This window comes from Conger conger, chromosome 17 (genome assembly GCF_963514075.1).
Source record: "Conger conger chromosome 17, fConCon1.1, whole genome shotgun sequence".
NCBI lineage: Eukaryota > Metazoa > Chordata > Actinopteri > Anguilliformes > Congridae > Conger > Conger conger.
In genome coordinates, this window is record NC_083776.1 from 27,084,339 (window position 1) to 27,103,400 (window position 19,062).

The window sequence follows — 19,062 nt, forward strand, 5'->3', positions numbered from 1 at the left end:
CAGAGTGCTGATCCCCAGACTGTCCTGAGCGCCCAGCCGCTGGCCTGCAGTCGGTCTCGGCTCCGGCTCTGCCATCGTCCCTGCGGAGGCCTGGTGTCAGCCTGGGAGAACAGAGTCACAACAGAGTCAGCGTCTAGAGCACAGAGTCACCTGCACTGACCACAGAGTCAGTGTCTAGAGCACAGAGTCACCTGCACTGACCACAGAGTCAGCGTCTAGAGCACAGAGTCACCTGCACTGACCACAGAGTCAGTGTCTAGAGCACAGAGTCACCTGCACTGACCACAGAGTCAGCGTCTAGAGCACAGAGTCACCTGCACTGACCACAGAGTCAGCGTCTAGAGCACAGAGTCACCTGCACTGACCACAGAGTCAGTAACTAAAGCACAGTCACCTGCACGGACTCACTCTCCCCTGACCTCAGCCTGCAGGAGAGTCAGTTCAGCAAAGACTCATCCACCATGACCACAAATTCAGTTCAGCAAAGACTCAACCATACCAATCACAGAGTCAGTTCAGCAAAGACTCAACCGTACTGATCACAGACTCAGTTCAGTAAAGACTCAACCTTACTGATCACAGAGTCAGTTCAGCAAAGACTCAACCGTACCGGCTCCAGAGGAGGGTGATGCCTCCTGTCATGTCTGCGCACACTTGCGTCTTCACAGAGCCGAGACCTGAAGATAAACAAAGCAGCGGGAGCAGGCTGGGGCTCCACATCACTGGGACAGGAGAGTTAGGCTCTGAGCGCACAGGATGTGTGGGGGAATTCACTCACCTGTGCTAATCTGTTAGCCTGATTGATTCGAGGTGCCAGCTGCACACGCCGAAAGCGTGCGCGTATGAGCGGTGTGCCGGGATTTCTGTTTCGGTGTTTTTATTTTATTCTTTTCTTAAACCGACCAAGATGGCAGTTTCCATGGCAACCGAAGGATCTACACCCAGAGGGAAATGAACTTTGGAGCAAATTTATTGAGAGAAGGAAGCCGAGTGGTCCCTATCCCCTCCCTCAATTTCAGCACCGATTTCCCCAAAACAGATGCGCTCCTGTTACTGTAACACTTCTGAAAACACTGAGAGGTCTGCCCCGGAGATGAAATGTGTTGGTAGAATACCCGCTTATAAAAAGGGGTGGGAAAAGGAGTGCTGAGCTGGCGGGACGGTAACCTGACCTCACCGTACTGCGCCGCACCAGACACACACAGCAGTGCACCGAGGACCTTTCATGTGTTCAGGTTTCAGTCGCATTTTTCAACACACTCAGCGTTCTGCCTGAGGGAAGCGGCTTGCTCACAGGACTAATAAGCACCATGCCAGTCCTATGGCCAACTGCAATCCAATAGTGGAACTGCCGCGTGCATCTCTGGTGAAGCGAAACAGATGTGAAAGGGAATATTTCTCACAGCTCGTTCTCCAGCTGACTGACACGCCACAATAGAGCGGCCACGGAACACCACATGTAAACCAGCTCAGTCGCATCACCATGGCGCCCACTCAGACCGGTCTCCATGGAGATCACAATAACGCAGAAGCCTACAGCCCCATGTTACAGTCAGCGGGGCTCTGCTGTACAATGCGTCCATTACATATGCACACATCACATTTCTAAATCTCATATGGAGTATAATCCCACTGCCTGAGAAAAGCACAGGGTATTTACTTAACCTTTCTACTGGCACTCCAAGAGAAAAGCCATAGAAAAACAATATAGCACCCTCTGTTGAGCTGACTTACTGTACAGGTTAATAGGCTATTAAATTGTGCAATGCAGGAACATAATGTTGGCCCAACATATATATTATAACTAAATGAATATATGAATCACAGCCATTGCAATAGTCTGCCAATGTAACATTGTTAGCCAAAAGCTGAAGGCTTCCCCAGAGTCATTTCTCAGAAGGGGGAAGTATATGTCATAGTAATCCATGTCAATATTTCAGAAGGAACACAACCACACTGGAAAGAACCGAAGGCAGTTAAACTACCTTTTCAACCTCAACCTCGGTGGGGAAGAATTTCTGACAGCAACAAAATTTCTAGCAGAAACAAAAACAGGCTTTGACAAACCGGTCCCAGCACAAGTACCAGCAGATCAAAAATCATTGTTCAGACTCCCCTCTGCATACCAGGCCACCAGGCCCACTTGTCATACAGTCAGTGATACAGAGACAGACCCACTGGTCATAGTCAGTGATACAGAGACAGACCCACTGGTCATACAGTCAGTGATACAGAGACAGGCCCACTGGTCATACAGTCAGTGATACAGAGACAGACCCACTGGTCATACAGAGAGTCATACCGAGAGAATTCAGTCATATGGGCTCATTTGCGGAGCCCAGGCATACAGACAGTCATGCTGAAAGAATGCAGTCATGCAGACAGTCTTCTAAGGAAACGCGGACAAAGACACTTGAAACCGCAAATGCATCATGTCAACGGTCAGCAAGCTGAACCCCGAAGGAATCTAATGAGCTTGTAAGAGTGTGTGGGTGTCCCTTCCCCACCCAGGCCACTGACCCAACACCCAACACCATGCACAACGCAGTAAAGTAACCGTTTAAACTGGCAGAGTCAGTTACTGTGAGCCGAGACACAGAAATCCCCCCCCCCCCCAACACATTCCTCACAACCACCCGCCCAGGCTGGGCAAGGTTGACAATGTTTACCACACATTCCACAGCACTGATATCAACCCAAGACCCGGCCCCAAAACACAGGCCTCAGAGAGCTGGAGGCCAGAATTCACCAACGGAGCAGGGACCAAGTGACCGTGACAGAGAAGCATACCCAACAGAGCACAGGCACGATGCCATCTCAGAGGTACAGACAACACAGGAGACTTAAGAAGGAAACTAAGATACTCTGAGATATCATGCTCTCTGCTGACTAATACCAGGGCTAATAGCAAAACGATTTTCTAACACAATCTGATCTCACAATCTGCCTAATTATTAGGTGTGGATAAACCTGGTCTCGGGGAGGGGTTTTCACTGGCACTCACTACTTAATCGACCAATCACAGCAGTCCATTAAACAATTATAATTGTTTTTTTAGTCTAAACTGGTTGCTGATTTTAGAGTGAAAGCAAAAACCAGCAGACCTTGTGGCACTCCATAACTAAGGTTAGCTACCCTTAATCTAGACTGTGTTTGAAGTGCATTCGTAGCGTGATGATCACGCGGTGTTGTACGAGGTTCGGTCCCGCACATGAAACTAAACTGAGCCCCTGTCTGGCAGTGGTAATTAAAACTCCCATTATAAAAAGAATAAGAGGTGTCACCCTCAGGCACCCAGGTCAGAACACCCAAATTGGCTCGACATCTGCCTCCATAATCATCCCAATTAAGAGTTAATTGGCTATGCAATCCCTTCCTTTCCATGGTCACACCAATTTTGTTGATGTCACTGTAAATCAGGTGACCTGCCCAGTTTCACAAAGGTTCATTGTGAAAAGTAGTCATAAATTAACTGACTGTGGGGAGTAAATGCCAAATAATAAAGGGGTGAATTTGAGCATTCAGATGGCCACAGATACTGTTGGTCTCCTTGAAAACAACAGACCATATTATCAGGGCAGAAGTACATGGAGAAATTGCTGTCATTTCACCAAGCCTCCACCTTTCACTGCTTCCTCCATCAGGCCTGTTTAAGACAGGAGCCATTCGTAGAGCACAGAGGTGGAATCAGCCCATCAGCACATACTGAATCTTCAGTACATGGGCTCTGCTGATCTCTGGCTGGTCATACCAGCTGACCTGCATGGGGTCAGGCAGGGGTGGGCGGGGCCAGGATGGGGTGGGCGGGGCCAGGGTGGGGTGGGCGGGGCCAGGCACTGTGGGAAAGTCTTGCTCTACCTGAGGCTCCCGGCGGTGGGACAAGTAGGTGTTTTTGTTCGGGCTAGATCTTCGCACACTACCCACAGGCACCCCAGACTGTCAGGTTCCCCTCCCCCTGAGGGGAATGGGCAAGCTGTGACATTTTAATGAGGACACCGATACACTGACATTCCTGCCAAGAAAATAAGCTTTGGGAGCAGACATTCCAGGTCCCAATGCCTTATTTACACACACACCTATATAGAACTAACATGCACACACACATGCACACACACTATGTTTTGACCCATAGCCTTCTTAAAGAAGATACACACACACACCCTAAGGTAAACATTAGCGTCCCTCACTTGGTAATTTCAGCACTGCAATGTGTAATTATTTAATTACTTGGCAAAGAACACATAACCTGCTTGCTAGCAAGGAAAGAGGCCTATTAGAGGCGACACAATGTGTTTGGGTATGGGGATATGGGGTAACTTGGCAGATGGCGTGCCTTTTATAGCAACCCAGTCCCTACTCTTCTGAGAGTAGCTTGTACATCACAAAATGGAGCCTAATTAGAATACAGGCAATCACTCTGCCAACAAAAGGAGTCATATTCAAATCTTGGAAACACAGATAATTGAAACTGCAATTCTAACAAGACACCGCATTTTCATAAGGGGTGGGCTACACTGAGTGTAATGGAATCAGAAGAGAAAACCACCGAGCATATGGTGAGAAAAGTATGAAAGTATCATTATGTAAAAATATCACAAACAATAACATACACTGGAATGAATGAAGGAGCATGATGGGATATGGAAAGCCACTGAAGAGCCCGTACTTTCTGTCTGCCTTGTGTGGAGAGGGGTGGCCTGTAGCGTAGTGGTTAAGGTAAATGACTGGGACCCGCAAGGTCGGTGGTTCTAATCCCGGTGTAGCCACAATAATATCCGCACAGCCGTTGGGCCCTTGAGCAAGGCCCTTAACCCCACATTGCTCCAGGGGAGGATTGTCTCCTGCTTAGTCTAATCAACTGTACGTCACTCTGGATAAGAGCGTCTGCCAAATGCCAATAATGTAATGTAATGTAATGTAATGTAATGTAATGTGTGTACAACCCAACTCCCAGGACTACAGGGTAGAGTGCATCAGGTGCACTAGCAGCTGTGGGTAACAGGTACAACAGTATAATATCGCATATCGGCCATGCTCATATATGGCACAGGTAATCCAATAGAGGCAGAATTTGTTTACAGGCCAATGAGCCCTGTATGCAAATGCCTTAACGTCAGTGAACGCACTTATGAAATAACTCGCCCGAAGTGAGGATCCCAGTGTCTCCAAAGGCAGATTCAACTGTCAACTTACTCTTTCATCTTCCCGAACTGGCAACATCGTCTGTCTCACTCTTTCTCAGGATTGCCCGACCAGTTTGGAAAATCCCACCATCACACGCATGAACCTATTCTTCCTGTGTATCGTGAAATATAAAGAACATATGACTCATTGCTAATGACAGTGTGCCCAGAGGTCATTGAGAGGTTCCACTAGAGAGGCAGATACACTTCCTGTCTGTTCCAGAATCTGTCACTCTCTGGAGCGGTTACCAGTTTCTCCCGCTTGGCAGCAGAGGTGAACTGAGCTGTCACTTAAGCAACAAACAATCCCAAAATAGACTGGCAGCATCAACCCTTATGGAAGCCATCAGCAGAAAGGAACACCTTTACCACTTTTAAGACCACTTCAGTCTCTTCTTCATAATGGTAATCTAAAATTCCTTTACCACTTTTAACAAGTGAAGATGCAGCCTTAATATTCTAATGCATGTAAGATATATATATATATATATATATATATTTTTTTTTTTTTTTTTTTTTTTGAAAGCTCAGCATTTTGTATGTTTTTCGATTGACCAAGACAGCTTTTAAGTATTTTTCATACTGAAATTTGATATAAAATTTTCTGATCACCAGCTGGCTTTACAGCACTGGGTCTGGAGGCATTCTTTAGGTTTAAAGTAAATCCGAAAAGCAGCTTGTTCAGCAACTTTATGTTTCCAGAGGTATAACGCTTTGATCTTCTTCAGATTTGGCAGTTGTTCCCTCTTTGGGAATCAAGAAAATCAGGTCAAAGAGAAAGATTTAATCTGGGTCAACAGGTACAAATAGCTACATAATACAGCACAGCTCCACAATTAACAGCTGGATAAACATTCACTGCACACACTGCTCTCCACAAAGACTGAGGGCAGCTATGACAGCCTGAAACAGATTCAAATGAGAAGCTACGTTTGAACCCACAAACTCACATTCATCCAAGTTACAAGGCTAAGCCTAGGTCGTCATAAACCTAATCAGCTGATCCAAGGTCAGCACTCCTACCCACATTCTTCCGGAACACAGGCACCCTTGACTGTGTTTCAGATTCAGGATGGCGAACGCACGCCACTGGTTGCCACAACTGTAGAGTTTCCACCAGGTTTTCAGTGAGTGATAATTCATCCTCGACACACAGGTGCTAGAGCAGGGATGAGTGGAACAGGTTTGGGACTGCACAGAAACCCCACACCTTTCAACAAGTTTGGCCGCAATAAAAATAAAAAAAAACACTCTCAACTTACAGCCCAGGACTCCTCTGTCCTCGCCCAGTGGTTCCCAAACCTGGCCCCCAGCCAGAACAGTAACCTAGAAAACGCAGAGCACAGCGCCACAGAGGAAGACTTAACGAAACGCCCGCCCTGTACCTCCCCTCTTGCTCTCCTCTCTGTGGTTCTTCTCTCTGAAGGAGGAGCTCGCATAGCATTCCTGCAGCTCTGTAAATGCCACCCATGGCATATGCCCGAATCCTCAACCGAAGGGCTTTCTATAAAATGACGCCTAAATACAGTCCATGTCCACAGCTACTGTTAATTAGCCCCTAATGACAAGGCGCCTTGCTGAACCTGCCCCCTGTGCCCCAGGCCTCGAGATGCAGTCTGACCACATTGCACTTTCGTTAGACACAAATCCACTGTAATCAGCTGTGAAATTTCGGAGGATCTCCCTAAAGTCTACCTGAAGACACCACAGGGCCAGCAGGGCAGGAAGAAAGACCCCTGAACAAACTCCCACGGACCGGACAGATTTGTCCTGTGGGTATTAAACCCCATTCATTTCAGCTCTATGTGTACCGCAGCCATTTAAGGTGCCGGCAAGGTTTATCTCTGGAAAATGGAAGCTTGATTTAAATATTGGTCCGCTGACATTAAACAAACGGAAAACCTCTCAATTAAAGTCTGGGAAAGTGTTTTGTTGCAGCGTCCCAAGTCCAGACAAACCAGGGAGATCCAAATTCCTGACTTTAATCTTCCTCGCCCTTTGACCAGCAAAATGAGCAGCTCATGGAATACAAACTCCAAGACCTCAGAACACACACGTACAAACCATTATATGTTCTTGATGCCAATTAGCCTAACACTCTTTTCCTTGTAAGAGACATACATATTTAAAGAACGTGTTCTAATGAGTCAGGTGTCTCGGTTCAGTGGCCTCCTCTTATTTTGAATTCTCACCTTCCTATCCCACCTCCACACTTCTTCAGTGAATTAAATATGAGCAGTCGGATCCCTCAAAGCAGCTCAAAATATTTAACGTGACGGATTCCATCAGCAAACCAAGAGGTGACATTCACAGAAAAAAACTATTGTGAAAACAGATTAAGCTGTTCCTTCACAACTGTGAAAAGACAAGGAGAAAATCTGTTAAAATCCAAGACCTAGGTATATAGCCCCTCGCAAAAAAACAAAAACACAAGACTTAAGAGAGCACCCTGATAGACCTCCAGCTGCCACTCTTCATTGGCGTGATAATTTAGCGGGTTGAGCTGGGCCCGCCCTCCACACCGAGTGCTCATCGCTCCGGGGTTCTTCCCAAACTTCACGCAGGCGACGCCAGCCCTCATCACGCTCCTCGTGCAGGACCGCCTCGCTCTCAGCGAACAAAAGGCCGCTGGAAACATTGGCAGGCGCGTGAGCTGGGCGGGACAGGCCCGACCAACAGAGGTTTATTTCGGGCAAAGCTTGGCTCCTCTCTGCCCCGCCGCCTCCAATACACACACAGAGCTAAGAGGATCCAGGACCGGCAGGTTCAGCTTCAGACCGCAGATGGAGAGGGCCGCTGTGTCAGCCCTGCGGTTCCACAGGAAGAGAGAACCTGGTCACCCTGGGGCATGTCAGAGCACAGTGGGACTGAGCACCACAGCTGAAGCTGAGCAGCATACAGTACCTGCAGCACAGCAACACACATGAGGGGGAGCAACACAACTGAGGTAGACCATCATACCTGCAGCACAGCAACACACATGAGGGGGAGCAACACAACTGAGGTAGACCATCATACCTGCAGCACAGCAACACACATGAGGGGGAGCAACACAACTGAGGTAGACCACCATACCTGCAGCACAGCAACACACATGAGGGGGAGCAACACAACTGAGGTAGACCATCATACCAACAGCACAGCAACACATATTAGGGGGAGCAACACAACTGTCTGTTCTGGCTCCACGGTGGTGGAATGAACTCCCCGTTGAGGTCAGAACTGTACAATCTCTCCCCACCTTCAAACGCAAACTGAAGACTGAACTGAACTCTTCAAGCAGCACCTCTCCCCATCCCTCCCTACCTCCCTGTGATCCTTAATTGTTGTCTTTGTGATTTACTTTGTGTTTTGGTATTTTTAGTTGGCTAAGTAAGCAGTATTTAGATAGTTAAGTTTGGTCACTTTTGCTTTGATGTTTGTTCATTTGTTGTTTAAAAAAAATAAAATAAAATAAAATAGGCACTGGTCCTTATCTTTGTTGTACGGGTAGCAATTGAAATTGTACTTCCCTCTAGGGTCTTTCTGCGCACTTAGCCCTGGTTATGGGTATACACTTTGTTGTACGTCGCTCTGGATAAGAGCGTCTGCCAAATGCCAATAATGTAATGTAATGTAACTGAGGTAGACCATCATACCAACAGCACAGCAACACACCTGAGGGGGAGCAACACAACTGAGGTAGACCATCATACCTGCAGCACAGCAACACACATGAGGGGGAGCAACACAACTGAGGTAGACCATCATACCTGCAGCACAGCAACACACACGAGGGGGAGCAACACAACTGAGGTAGACCACTATACCTGCAGCACAGCAACACACATGAGGGGGAGCAACACAACTGAGGTAGACCATCATACCTGCAGCACAGCAACACACACGAGGGGGAGCAACACAACTGAGGTAGACCACCATACCTGCAGCACAGCAACACACATGAGGGGGAGCAACACAACTGAGGTAGACCATCATACCTGCAGCACAGCAACACACATGAGGGGGAGCAACACAACTGAGGTAGACCATCATACCTGCAGCACAGCAACACACATGAGGGGGAGCAACACAACTGAGGTAGACCATCATACCTGCAGCACAGCAACACACACGAGGGGGAGCAACACAACTGAGGTAGACCATCATACCTGCAGCACAGCAACACACATGAGGGGGAGCAACACAACTGAGGTAGACCATCATACCTGCAGCACAGCAACACACATGAGGGGGGGCAACACAACTGAGGTAGACCATCATACCTGCAGCACAGCAACACACATGAGGGGGAGCAACACAACTGAGGTAGACCATCATACCTGCAGCACAGCAACACACATGAGGGGGAGCAACACAACTGAGGTAGACCATCATACCTGCAGCACAGCAACACACACGAGGGGGAGCAACACAACTGAGGTAGACCATCATACCTGCAGCACAGCAACACACACGAGGGGGAGCAACACAACTGAGGTAGACCACCATACCTGCAGCACAGCAACACACACGAGGGGGAGCAACACAACTGAGGTAGACCATCATACCTGCAGCACAGCAACACACACGAGGGGGAGCAACACAACTGAGGTAGACCACCATACCTGCAGCACAGCAACACACACGAGGGGGAGCAACACAACTGAGGTAGACCACCGTACCTGCAGCACAGCAACACACACGAGGGGGAGCAGCTCATAGGTCAGGGGTGCCCCATCATGTGCCATGGAGGCCAGTGAGTATGCAGGTTTTCAATAATGTAATGTAATGTAACTGAGGTAGACCATCATACCAACAGCACAGCAACACACCTGAGGGGGAGCAACACAACTGAGGTAGACCATCATACCTGCAGCACAGCAACACACATGAGGGGGAGCAACACAACTGAGGTAGACCATCATACCTGCAGCACAGCAACACACACGAGGGGGAGCAACACAACTGAGGTAGACCACTATACCTGCAGCACAGCAACACACATGAGGGGGAGCAACACAACTGAGGTAGACCATCATACCTGCAGCACAGCAACACACACGAGGGGGAGCAACACAACTGAGGTAGACCACCATACCTGCAGCACAGCAACACACATGAGGGGGAGCAACACAACTGAGGTAGACCATCATACCTGCAGCACAGCAACACACATGAGGGGGAGCAACACAACTGAGGTAGACCATCATACCTGCAGCACAGCAACACACATGAGGGGGAGCAACACAACTGAGGTAGACCATCATACCTGCAGCACAGCAACACACACGAGGGGGAGCAACACAACTGAGGTAGACCATCATACCTGCAGCACAGCAACACACATGAGGGGGAGCAACACAACTGAGGTAGACCATCATACCTGCAGCACAGCAACACACATGAGGGGGGGCAACACAACTGAGGTAGACCATCATACCTGCAGCACAGCAACACACATGAGGGGGAGCAACACAACTGAGGTAGACCATCATACCTGCAGCACAGCAACACACATGAGGGGGAGCAACACAACTGAGGTAGACCATCATACCTGCAGCACAGCAACACACACGAGGGGGAGCAACACAACTGAGGTAGACCATCATACCTGCAGCACAGCAACACACACGAGGGGGAGCAACACAACTGAGGTAGACCACCATACCTGCAGCACAGCAACACACACGAGGGGGAGCAACACAACTGAGGTAGACCATCATACCTGCAGCACAGCAACACACACGAGGGGGAGCAACACAACTGAGGTAGACCACCATACCTGCAGCACAGCAACACACACGAGGGGGAGCAACACAACTGAGGTAGACCACCGTACCTGCAGCACAGCAACACACACGAGGGGGAGCAGCTCATAGGTCAGGGGTGCCCCATCATGTGCCATGGAGGCCAGTGAGTATGCAGGTTTTCATTCCAAGCGATCACTGCACCAGCTGATTTCACTCATTAGTTCCCTCCTCTCTGGTTGAAGGCGTGTAGATTAATGAAATCAGCAAGAGCAGTGTTGGTCGGAATGAAAAGCTACATACTCTCTGTCCTCCATGACACATGATTGGGCACCCCTGACATAGGCAATGCACTTTACCAGTGGTTCTCATTTTTGGTTCTGGGCCCCCCTGTGTATGCTGGGGGGTTTTTCCCAACCACAATTGCAATCCTAGAATTCTACCAAGAATTATGTTGTTCAACACACATGTATGCACATTCTTTCATAATTTGTGCCCTTTAGTGTATTAACACAGTGGCGGTCTGGCTTGTTATCATTTGCTTTGTCTTTAAATTATTCCTTTCTTCCAGACGATTCGCTTCCGTAGCCATATGTCCACGCTTTCACCAATTAGGGGCCTACTGATTCACTTCAGCCTTTAATTTGATCAGTCACAACGGGTTTATTTAATCTCTCTTATTACTACTACTACTTTTATTCTTGGTGGAAGGCATAGCTATTTCTGACATAATGTGGCTAAAGAGGGTAAACAATTCCTCACATGGAGAGTCATTTGTTTGAATTCTGGGATTGCAATTGCGGTTGGAACAAAAACCAGCATACACAGGGGGGCCCCCAGGACTCCTGGGAACCACTGCAGTATACAAACACCCCAGAGGCCCTGTGCACACCTGAGGCAGGGAAACACACCATGGGAGGACACAGCTGAGATCAGGGCTATACTCCAGCAGGACAGAGCAGAGAGCAGGGCTATCCTCCACGAGGACACAGTAGAGATCAGGGCTATACTCCAGCAGGACAGAGCAGAGAGCAGGGCTATCCTCCACGAGGACACAGTAGAGATCAGGGCTATACTCCAGCAGGACAGAGCAGAGAGCAGGGCTATCCTCCACGAGGACACAGTAGAGATCAGGGCTATACTCCAGCAGGACAGAGCAGAGAGCAGGGCTATCCTCCACGAGGACACAGTAGAGATCAGGGCTATACTCCAGCAGGACAGAGCAGAGAGCAGGGCTATCCTCCACGAGGACACAGTAGAGATCAGGGCTATACTCCAGCAGGACACAGTAGAGATCAGGGCTATCCTCCAGCAGGACAGAGCAGAGAGCAGGGCTATCCTCCAGCAGGACAGAGCAGAGAGCAGGGCTATCCTCCAGGAGGACACAGCCTGGGCTCCTTGGCTTTACTCGGCTTTAAACTGCATTTGAACTTTGGGAGAGTTCTGCTGAGGAGTGCAGAGTGCTGGCTGAGGTTTGGGCTGGAACAGAGTGGCCTCTGTAGAGCAGAAACACACACACTCCCCCTCAGTGTGGAGCCCCCCTCTGAACACACACATGCTTACTAATTACACAGCTGGCTTTCATTACGCCGGGAGGAAAGCGAGCATGCGGCAGCCCGGCAGGGCTTGGGTTCCAGTCCCGTCCTGTGCATACCCTTAAACAGGTCTGCCTAATGACACCACAACAACGTACCGCCAAAACAAAAGGCTGCTGTTTTCATCAGACAACAAGAAATGCCTGAGAAAAACCCCTAAGATAAGAATCCCATAGAAGGAGAATGCAAACCATTCCATGCCAGGTCAATAAACTCCAGCATTACCTTATTTTTTTAACCTCATTCACAAGCTCAAAGACTGGATTTCATTTTTTTTTCTCAAAGTGAAAAGAGAAAGATTTGAATACAGCCCAGGGCACAGGCACTTTTTTGGATAAGAGAGAGGAGGGAAGCAAACCAAGCGCAAGACAAATACTGAGAACAGTCGTCATATTCAAAACAGAAGCAGGGAAGCGTGCAAAGAGCTGCCAATGGATTGTTCATCAGAATCTAAGCCACTCACAGAATTCAGTCTGTCAGTGAGACAGAGAGAGCTGTTCTACTCCTGCACCCACAGAAGTGGCTGGAGGTGCCCAGTTCCTGGGGCCTGTCTGAAGGCACAAAGCCAATGGACAAAGGCACTTACAGTGTTGAGCTGCCTCTTTCATGCACTTTCAAACTGCTCAGCAGGATTCTTCTGAAGCTAAACTTGATCCTAAGCAAATATAAAAAGGAGGACAGGAACTCCCTTGCGACTCCAGAGCAACTGAACACCCAGATCTGGTTTCAACACATTTTACTCACCTTAACTTTAATAGGACTATGCTATGACGGTGGTGTCGCCATTGTTTACAAAGACCTAAAGAGAGGGCAATGCCGAAAATAAACTCACAGATGCCTGTTTTTTTCCTGTCCACATGTTCAGGTTCTGCGTGCCCAAGTTAACCCCTGGTCTACCAGTTGTGTTTGGAGCACAGGCGGCCAGCCCTTTGAAACAAGCATAGCTGTAGACTTGAGGGCCTGATTAACAATAAAAATGCACTTTGACCTCTACTCATAAGGAATTCATTCGGTGTGATTTTTTTAATTTTTTTATATTTATTTTTAGAATTAACTACATTAGCTGCTCTGCAATACGCGTAGCAAACGAAAATAAATAAATATTGTCAGAAACTTTAGTTGTATTAAGTCAAAGATATATGTACTTAAAAAATATCTCACTTTGTAAATCGTTTGGACCTTTGGAACTGTAAATTGCAGAGGTATATTGTGACGAGGATCGGATCCTCGAACTGTTCATTCCCATACACGCCATACTGTAACACAAAAACATCTCTTGAAGAAAATCACTCGAAGCGGAGACAGGCATTAAGTGGTTTCTTTTGCCTGTTATTGTCCTTATAAAAGTTTTGTGACCTGGCTGAGGTACTTATGTCGCCCAGCCAAAGATTGTGGGGTAGTTGCTTTCTTTAGATACAAATCACACACAACCCTGTACACACTTCAAGTATACATACGTATTGCATTATTAAAGAAAACAGACGCGAAAATATAATAAACTACATTCACATAAAAAAATGTCCGAAATGTGTGATCTTTCGTCGATGAACGGAGCTACTCATAGCATAGACCACTGACAAAATAAGAACGCCGCGGGTTTAAGTATTGGGTTAATATGGCAGTAGGCTAAAGTACATTGGCGTGGTAACATACTGAGCTGAATGTATCCACAAGGTTACAACTGTAGCTATGTGGATCCTTATACGACATGCAGTACCAACTTTTCAAGCAAAAGCAGCACGGTACCTTAGGTTTCTATTAGTATTCAATGTGTGACACATCATTCAGTGTTGGGGTCCTACTGTGCCATATCAACCATCCACGTCAACATTTTACGCACTTTCTACATACTAATAATTATCATTCAGATGATATCTATATATTTTTTTAACTCTAGTGTCACTGACCAACATACCTTCTCGGCAGTGGAATATAACAGGTAAATAGCCCAAATTGAATCATTGTGTAGTTTTGTATTTGCTCCGATTTTATGTCTTATTCTGAATGCACAGGAGTGCGAAAAAACATCCAAGACCTGAGCTCACACACTCACTCCGATAAGATTTCTGTTTCCAACAAATGTCACGTATCTCTGGCCAGAATAAATCCGTACATTTGGATTTAAAAAAATTTGTGGACCTTTTCGTATCATATCTTTCTGATTCTTCCAATTGACGTAAATGCCTGTTCGGCTTTGCCCCCTTCGTCTTTACGATAAGGTAGCCCTATTGGAGTTTCATCTCCGTTCTGCCTTGAATATTAACCGGCGAAATACGGTCACCTTGCTTTCTTGATACATCACGCGTTTTTTACTGTCGTAGTAACAGGTCACAAACCAACAACACTGTTAAAACCACCGTTCTCATAAAGCGGCTATTTTAAATCACAGACAAGGTCGCACCGGAAAGGAATCCCAGGTGGTTGGTGATCAAAGACTTAGCTAGCACTAATCGTCCCTCTTAGAACTTATACAAGGCTGTTTTGTTAACAAGAAAATCCAACGAGTGCATTCGCTTACCCTTCGCGTAAAATCTGCAGATATTCCACGTGTACGATTTTTTACTCGGTAACTGTAGTTTCCACTCCCCCTTGAGAGTACAGTCGCAACGTTTAGGAAATCAGATGTTGGTTGTTGCGAAGCAGGGCTTCTGCATGGTCGCCATGTCGGACCGACTGCCTGTGGATACGGGATTACATTGAAACTAGTAGCAGATTCACATAGAGTTTCGTTACCCGAACAATAAGGGAGACACACTGCCTCCAGCAATCTTAGCAGTCACTGCACCTACTGGAAGTGTGACACTGTCCTGGAACGGAAAAACAAGGTGCATGTCACCATCTAGTGGGGACATTCAGTTACGAACGGTGCAGTGGACAGTTTGGAATTTGAGATACTCTCATAACTGTGGGAGAACTCACAGTGACTATAATTTCAAGATTTATTCAGCAATAAAAAGATCGACAGAAAACATAAGATAGAATACAAAATGGACTATTTAAAACACGTTTCAAGAAGACGGATGTAGACCTGAATAACAGACGCCTATATAGCCTATTTTGCAGGCGAGTTCGTTCATATTCATATACAGTAGGCTAATATGCGACAACCACACCCGTAAGAATCCACCACAGCGATGACAAGCAACGGCTGTGCACGTAGCCCATGGAAAAAAAATACGTATAGTATAGATGAGAGAATGCAGTTTAAACCTACGATAGATGCAAAAGATGCCTTGAAGTGTCCTGTTTGAATCCGCTTCAACATTGAAAAGCGCTTCTATAGACGTCACTGGATATTTAAAAATAATTGTTGCCGTCTTTTCCACGCCACTCCAGTACAGAAGCGCCACGGCAGAGTTTAACTGTAAATAGTACATTGTTCAGGTCCTTGTATCACATTCCTAATCGAGGGAACAGCTATTTAACCACACAGAAAACAGGACAGCCATTCTGGCTACTGATTCAAGAACCTGAATAGACGACTCAAATAGTGATTTTCTGGAATGTCACTTAACGTGAAGTATTTTAAGCAGTTTTCTCAGTAGCATAGTTTGACTGTGAAAGAAATCAAACTGTAGGGTCAATGCTCAATGTTCAAGAGTCAAATCAAATGGCATCGATGTTACTTTTAATGTGCTTTTAAAGAAGCTTAGGAATTCCATGCGTTTTATTTATAGTAGAGCTAAAAGACAAATCACACATTATTATGTTAAAAGGTAAAATTCTGCACATTTTATTTATACTGTTTAATGCTGGAGAAAGAAAGCAGGGTGTAACCATAGTGTTAGTCTGGAGGAACACACATTTTTATCCAATGGTTTTAAGAGAAAGGTGTCCAAGGAAAATTATATTGTGGTGTAAGGTATTACCTGGCAAATACCTACCTGCATAATACGTACCTCCCAGTCCACAAGTATTTGGATAATGACACAAATTTTGTTGTTTTGGCTCTGTACTTCAGCCCACTGGATTTAAAATGTAACATAGGTTAAAGACAGTCAGCTTTAATTTGTAGGTATTTACATCCATATTAGGTGTTCCCTGTAGGAATTTCCCTTTTTATACTGTCCTTTTAGGGGAGCAAAAGTAATTTGACCAATGTACACAATCTGAATTAAAGTAATCATATTTAGTAATTAGTTGCAAATCCTTTGCATTCAATGACTGCCTGACTGCTGGGTATCTTCCCTTGTGATACTCTACCAGGACTGGACTGCGGCTATATTCAGTTCCAGTTCATTTCTGGTGGATTCAGGACATGTGATTGACTTGACCAGTCAAGGACATTCCACGTTATGGCCGTGAAAAACTCATTGGTTGCTTTATGTATGTTTGGGGTCATTGTCCCACTGCAAGGTGAAGTGCTAGAGGTGAAGAATGAGTTTGGAGGCGTTGGGTTGGATCTGAGCAGATAGTATGTTTCTGTACACTTCAGAATGAATTCTGTTGCTGTCACATCATCAATGAGCCAGTTTCAGTGACAGCTATGTATGCCCAACAGTACGTCCTCCATGTTTCACAGATTGGGGTTTCACTGGGTGCTTTGGATCATGCCTAGGTCCTCTCTTTCTCCACACTTTCCTCTTTCCAGCACTTTGGTACAGGTTCATACTCATCTCATCTGTCTGTGAGACTCTAGGTTAGGCCAGTGGTTAGCATTTTGCAGTGAACCCTCTGAGGTTATGCTGGTGTAGTCTTCTCTTTATGGTTGTCTTTGACACTGCTATGCCTCCTGAACTTGAACTGTTACTTCACAATTGGGTTGGGTCAATTGGGCACCCTGTAGCCTAGTGGCTAAGGTACGTGACTGGGCCCTGGAAGGTTGATGGTTCAAACCCTGTATCCACGATAATATCTTTACAGCTGTTGGGCCCTTGAGCAAGGCCTTTAACCCCACTTTGCTTCTGGGGGTATTGCCCCTGCTTTGTCTAATGAACTGTATTTCACTTTGGATAAAAGTGTCAGCTAAATTATTGTAATGTAACTTCCGGGTTGTTATTGCTGAGATCACAAAAGTGTACTTCCTAGCAGCGCATAAACAGTTGATTTTGACACACCCAAAATTTTGCCTAATTCTATGATAGAATTCTTCAGATTCTAGAGCCTTATAATGACCTGCTTTATTGCCATTGACACTAATTTATGCTTCATTTTGAGAGAAACAGAAACAGACTCCAAAACTCTAGACCTTTTATTTTGTCACTATCTATATACTTATACACTGCACTGTCTTTACAATGTAAAATACCTGTGGTTCTGTATCCTACCTGAAGACATGTAGACATGTTTCCCCTACCTGTTCAGCAGAATCTCATCCTGTCTCTTGGCAGACACAGAGTGGAATTAAATGTAAAAGTGTAAAAAAGATGGTGTAAAAACGCTGTCTTAGTTCAACACTGTCTTAGAGTCCAAACCTGTAATCCCAATTGAATTGGTCCAATTAGCTAATTAGCTGTGTAGGCCTAAACTAGTGGTGATGCATTTCCCAAAATACACAGCAGTCATTATGTGATTATGTGTGTAGGTCACACATGTATTTGCCCTCCCTTTAGCGCAGCATGTGAGGCAGAGGGTGGGCGTGAAATTGCTGATGAGCAGAATAAGTTGGACTATCTCACTGAGCCATCTGCTGGCGACAGTAGTCAACTGCAGTCACAATTACACCTTCAGTGTGATGCCTCAAATCTGAGGATGTCACACACGCACACACACACACACACATGCACACACACATGCACACACACACACATGCACACACACATGCACACACACACACACGCACACACACACACACACACACACACACATGCACACACACATGCACACACACACACACGCACACACACACACGCACACACACACACAAAGGGAAAGGGGAAACTATTTGTCTAATGCATTACAGGTGGGCTTGTGTTAAATCAAAATTTTGGAATCCATATTTGAAGCTATCGTAGATTAAAGAAAAAGTAGCTTTTTTCAATTTATTTTTCTGTTCACTGGTTTCCACAAAATTTTTTGTCTGTTAATGAGAAGATTCCATAATCAGCATTGCCATTTAGTGTGTATTTAATTCAAATAAATATTTGTTTTAATTTGATTTGATGTATTGATACATTGATTGTCATTTTTGCCCACTATAATGGGATATTTACAAAGGTTTACTGGTAATTATTGGTTGGCTTGGTCGCACAAAAATTCTCAGGCCAAATGATTGTACAGGTCGAGCAGCAACATTTGCAGTTCTGTTTCTGGGGATCAGAATCATTTACATGATTTTCAGCTAATAAATAATTCAGCCTGAGCTTTGATTATTTATTAGCATTTCACAAATCAATTAGCATCTAGCACCTATTCTATTACTGTAATTATTCAGAGCTTCTGTGCGCTGCACCATGACCATGACAGTACACCCTCCTCTGCACTAACTTTTAATTAAAATTATTTTATAATTAAATACTGCTCAGTTGTGTGTGAGAGGGTATAATTGTTTTCAGTCTCCATTCTCATTCACAAATAATATGATTCCTTCATATTAGTGAGTCAGCAATCTTAATA

At 45.9% G+C, this 19,062-nt stretch overlaps 1 protein-coding gene across 1 annotated transcript in view; it reads right to left on the reverse strand.

The window, feature by feature from the left end:
* The window catches only part of LOC133116632 (FERM, ARHGEF and pleckstrin domain-containing protein 1-like), an 86,109-nt gene extending 70,828 nt beyond the window's left edge, over nt 1-15,281 (reverse strand). The window contains exons 1-2 of the mRNA XM_061226427.1: nt 15,026-15,281; nt 1-101 (exon numbers count right to left, since the gene is read on the reverse strand). The exon at nt 1-101 is cut by the window's left edge and continues 96 nt beyond it. Of these exons, the coding sequence (XP_061082411.1) occupies nt 1-75 (75 nt within the window). The 5' untranslated portion in view covers nt 76-101; nt 15,026-15,281. The remainder of the gene's footprint in view (nt 102-15,025) is intronic.
* Nucleotides 15,282-19,062: the final 3,781 nt, after the last annotated feature.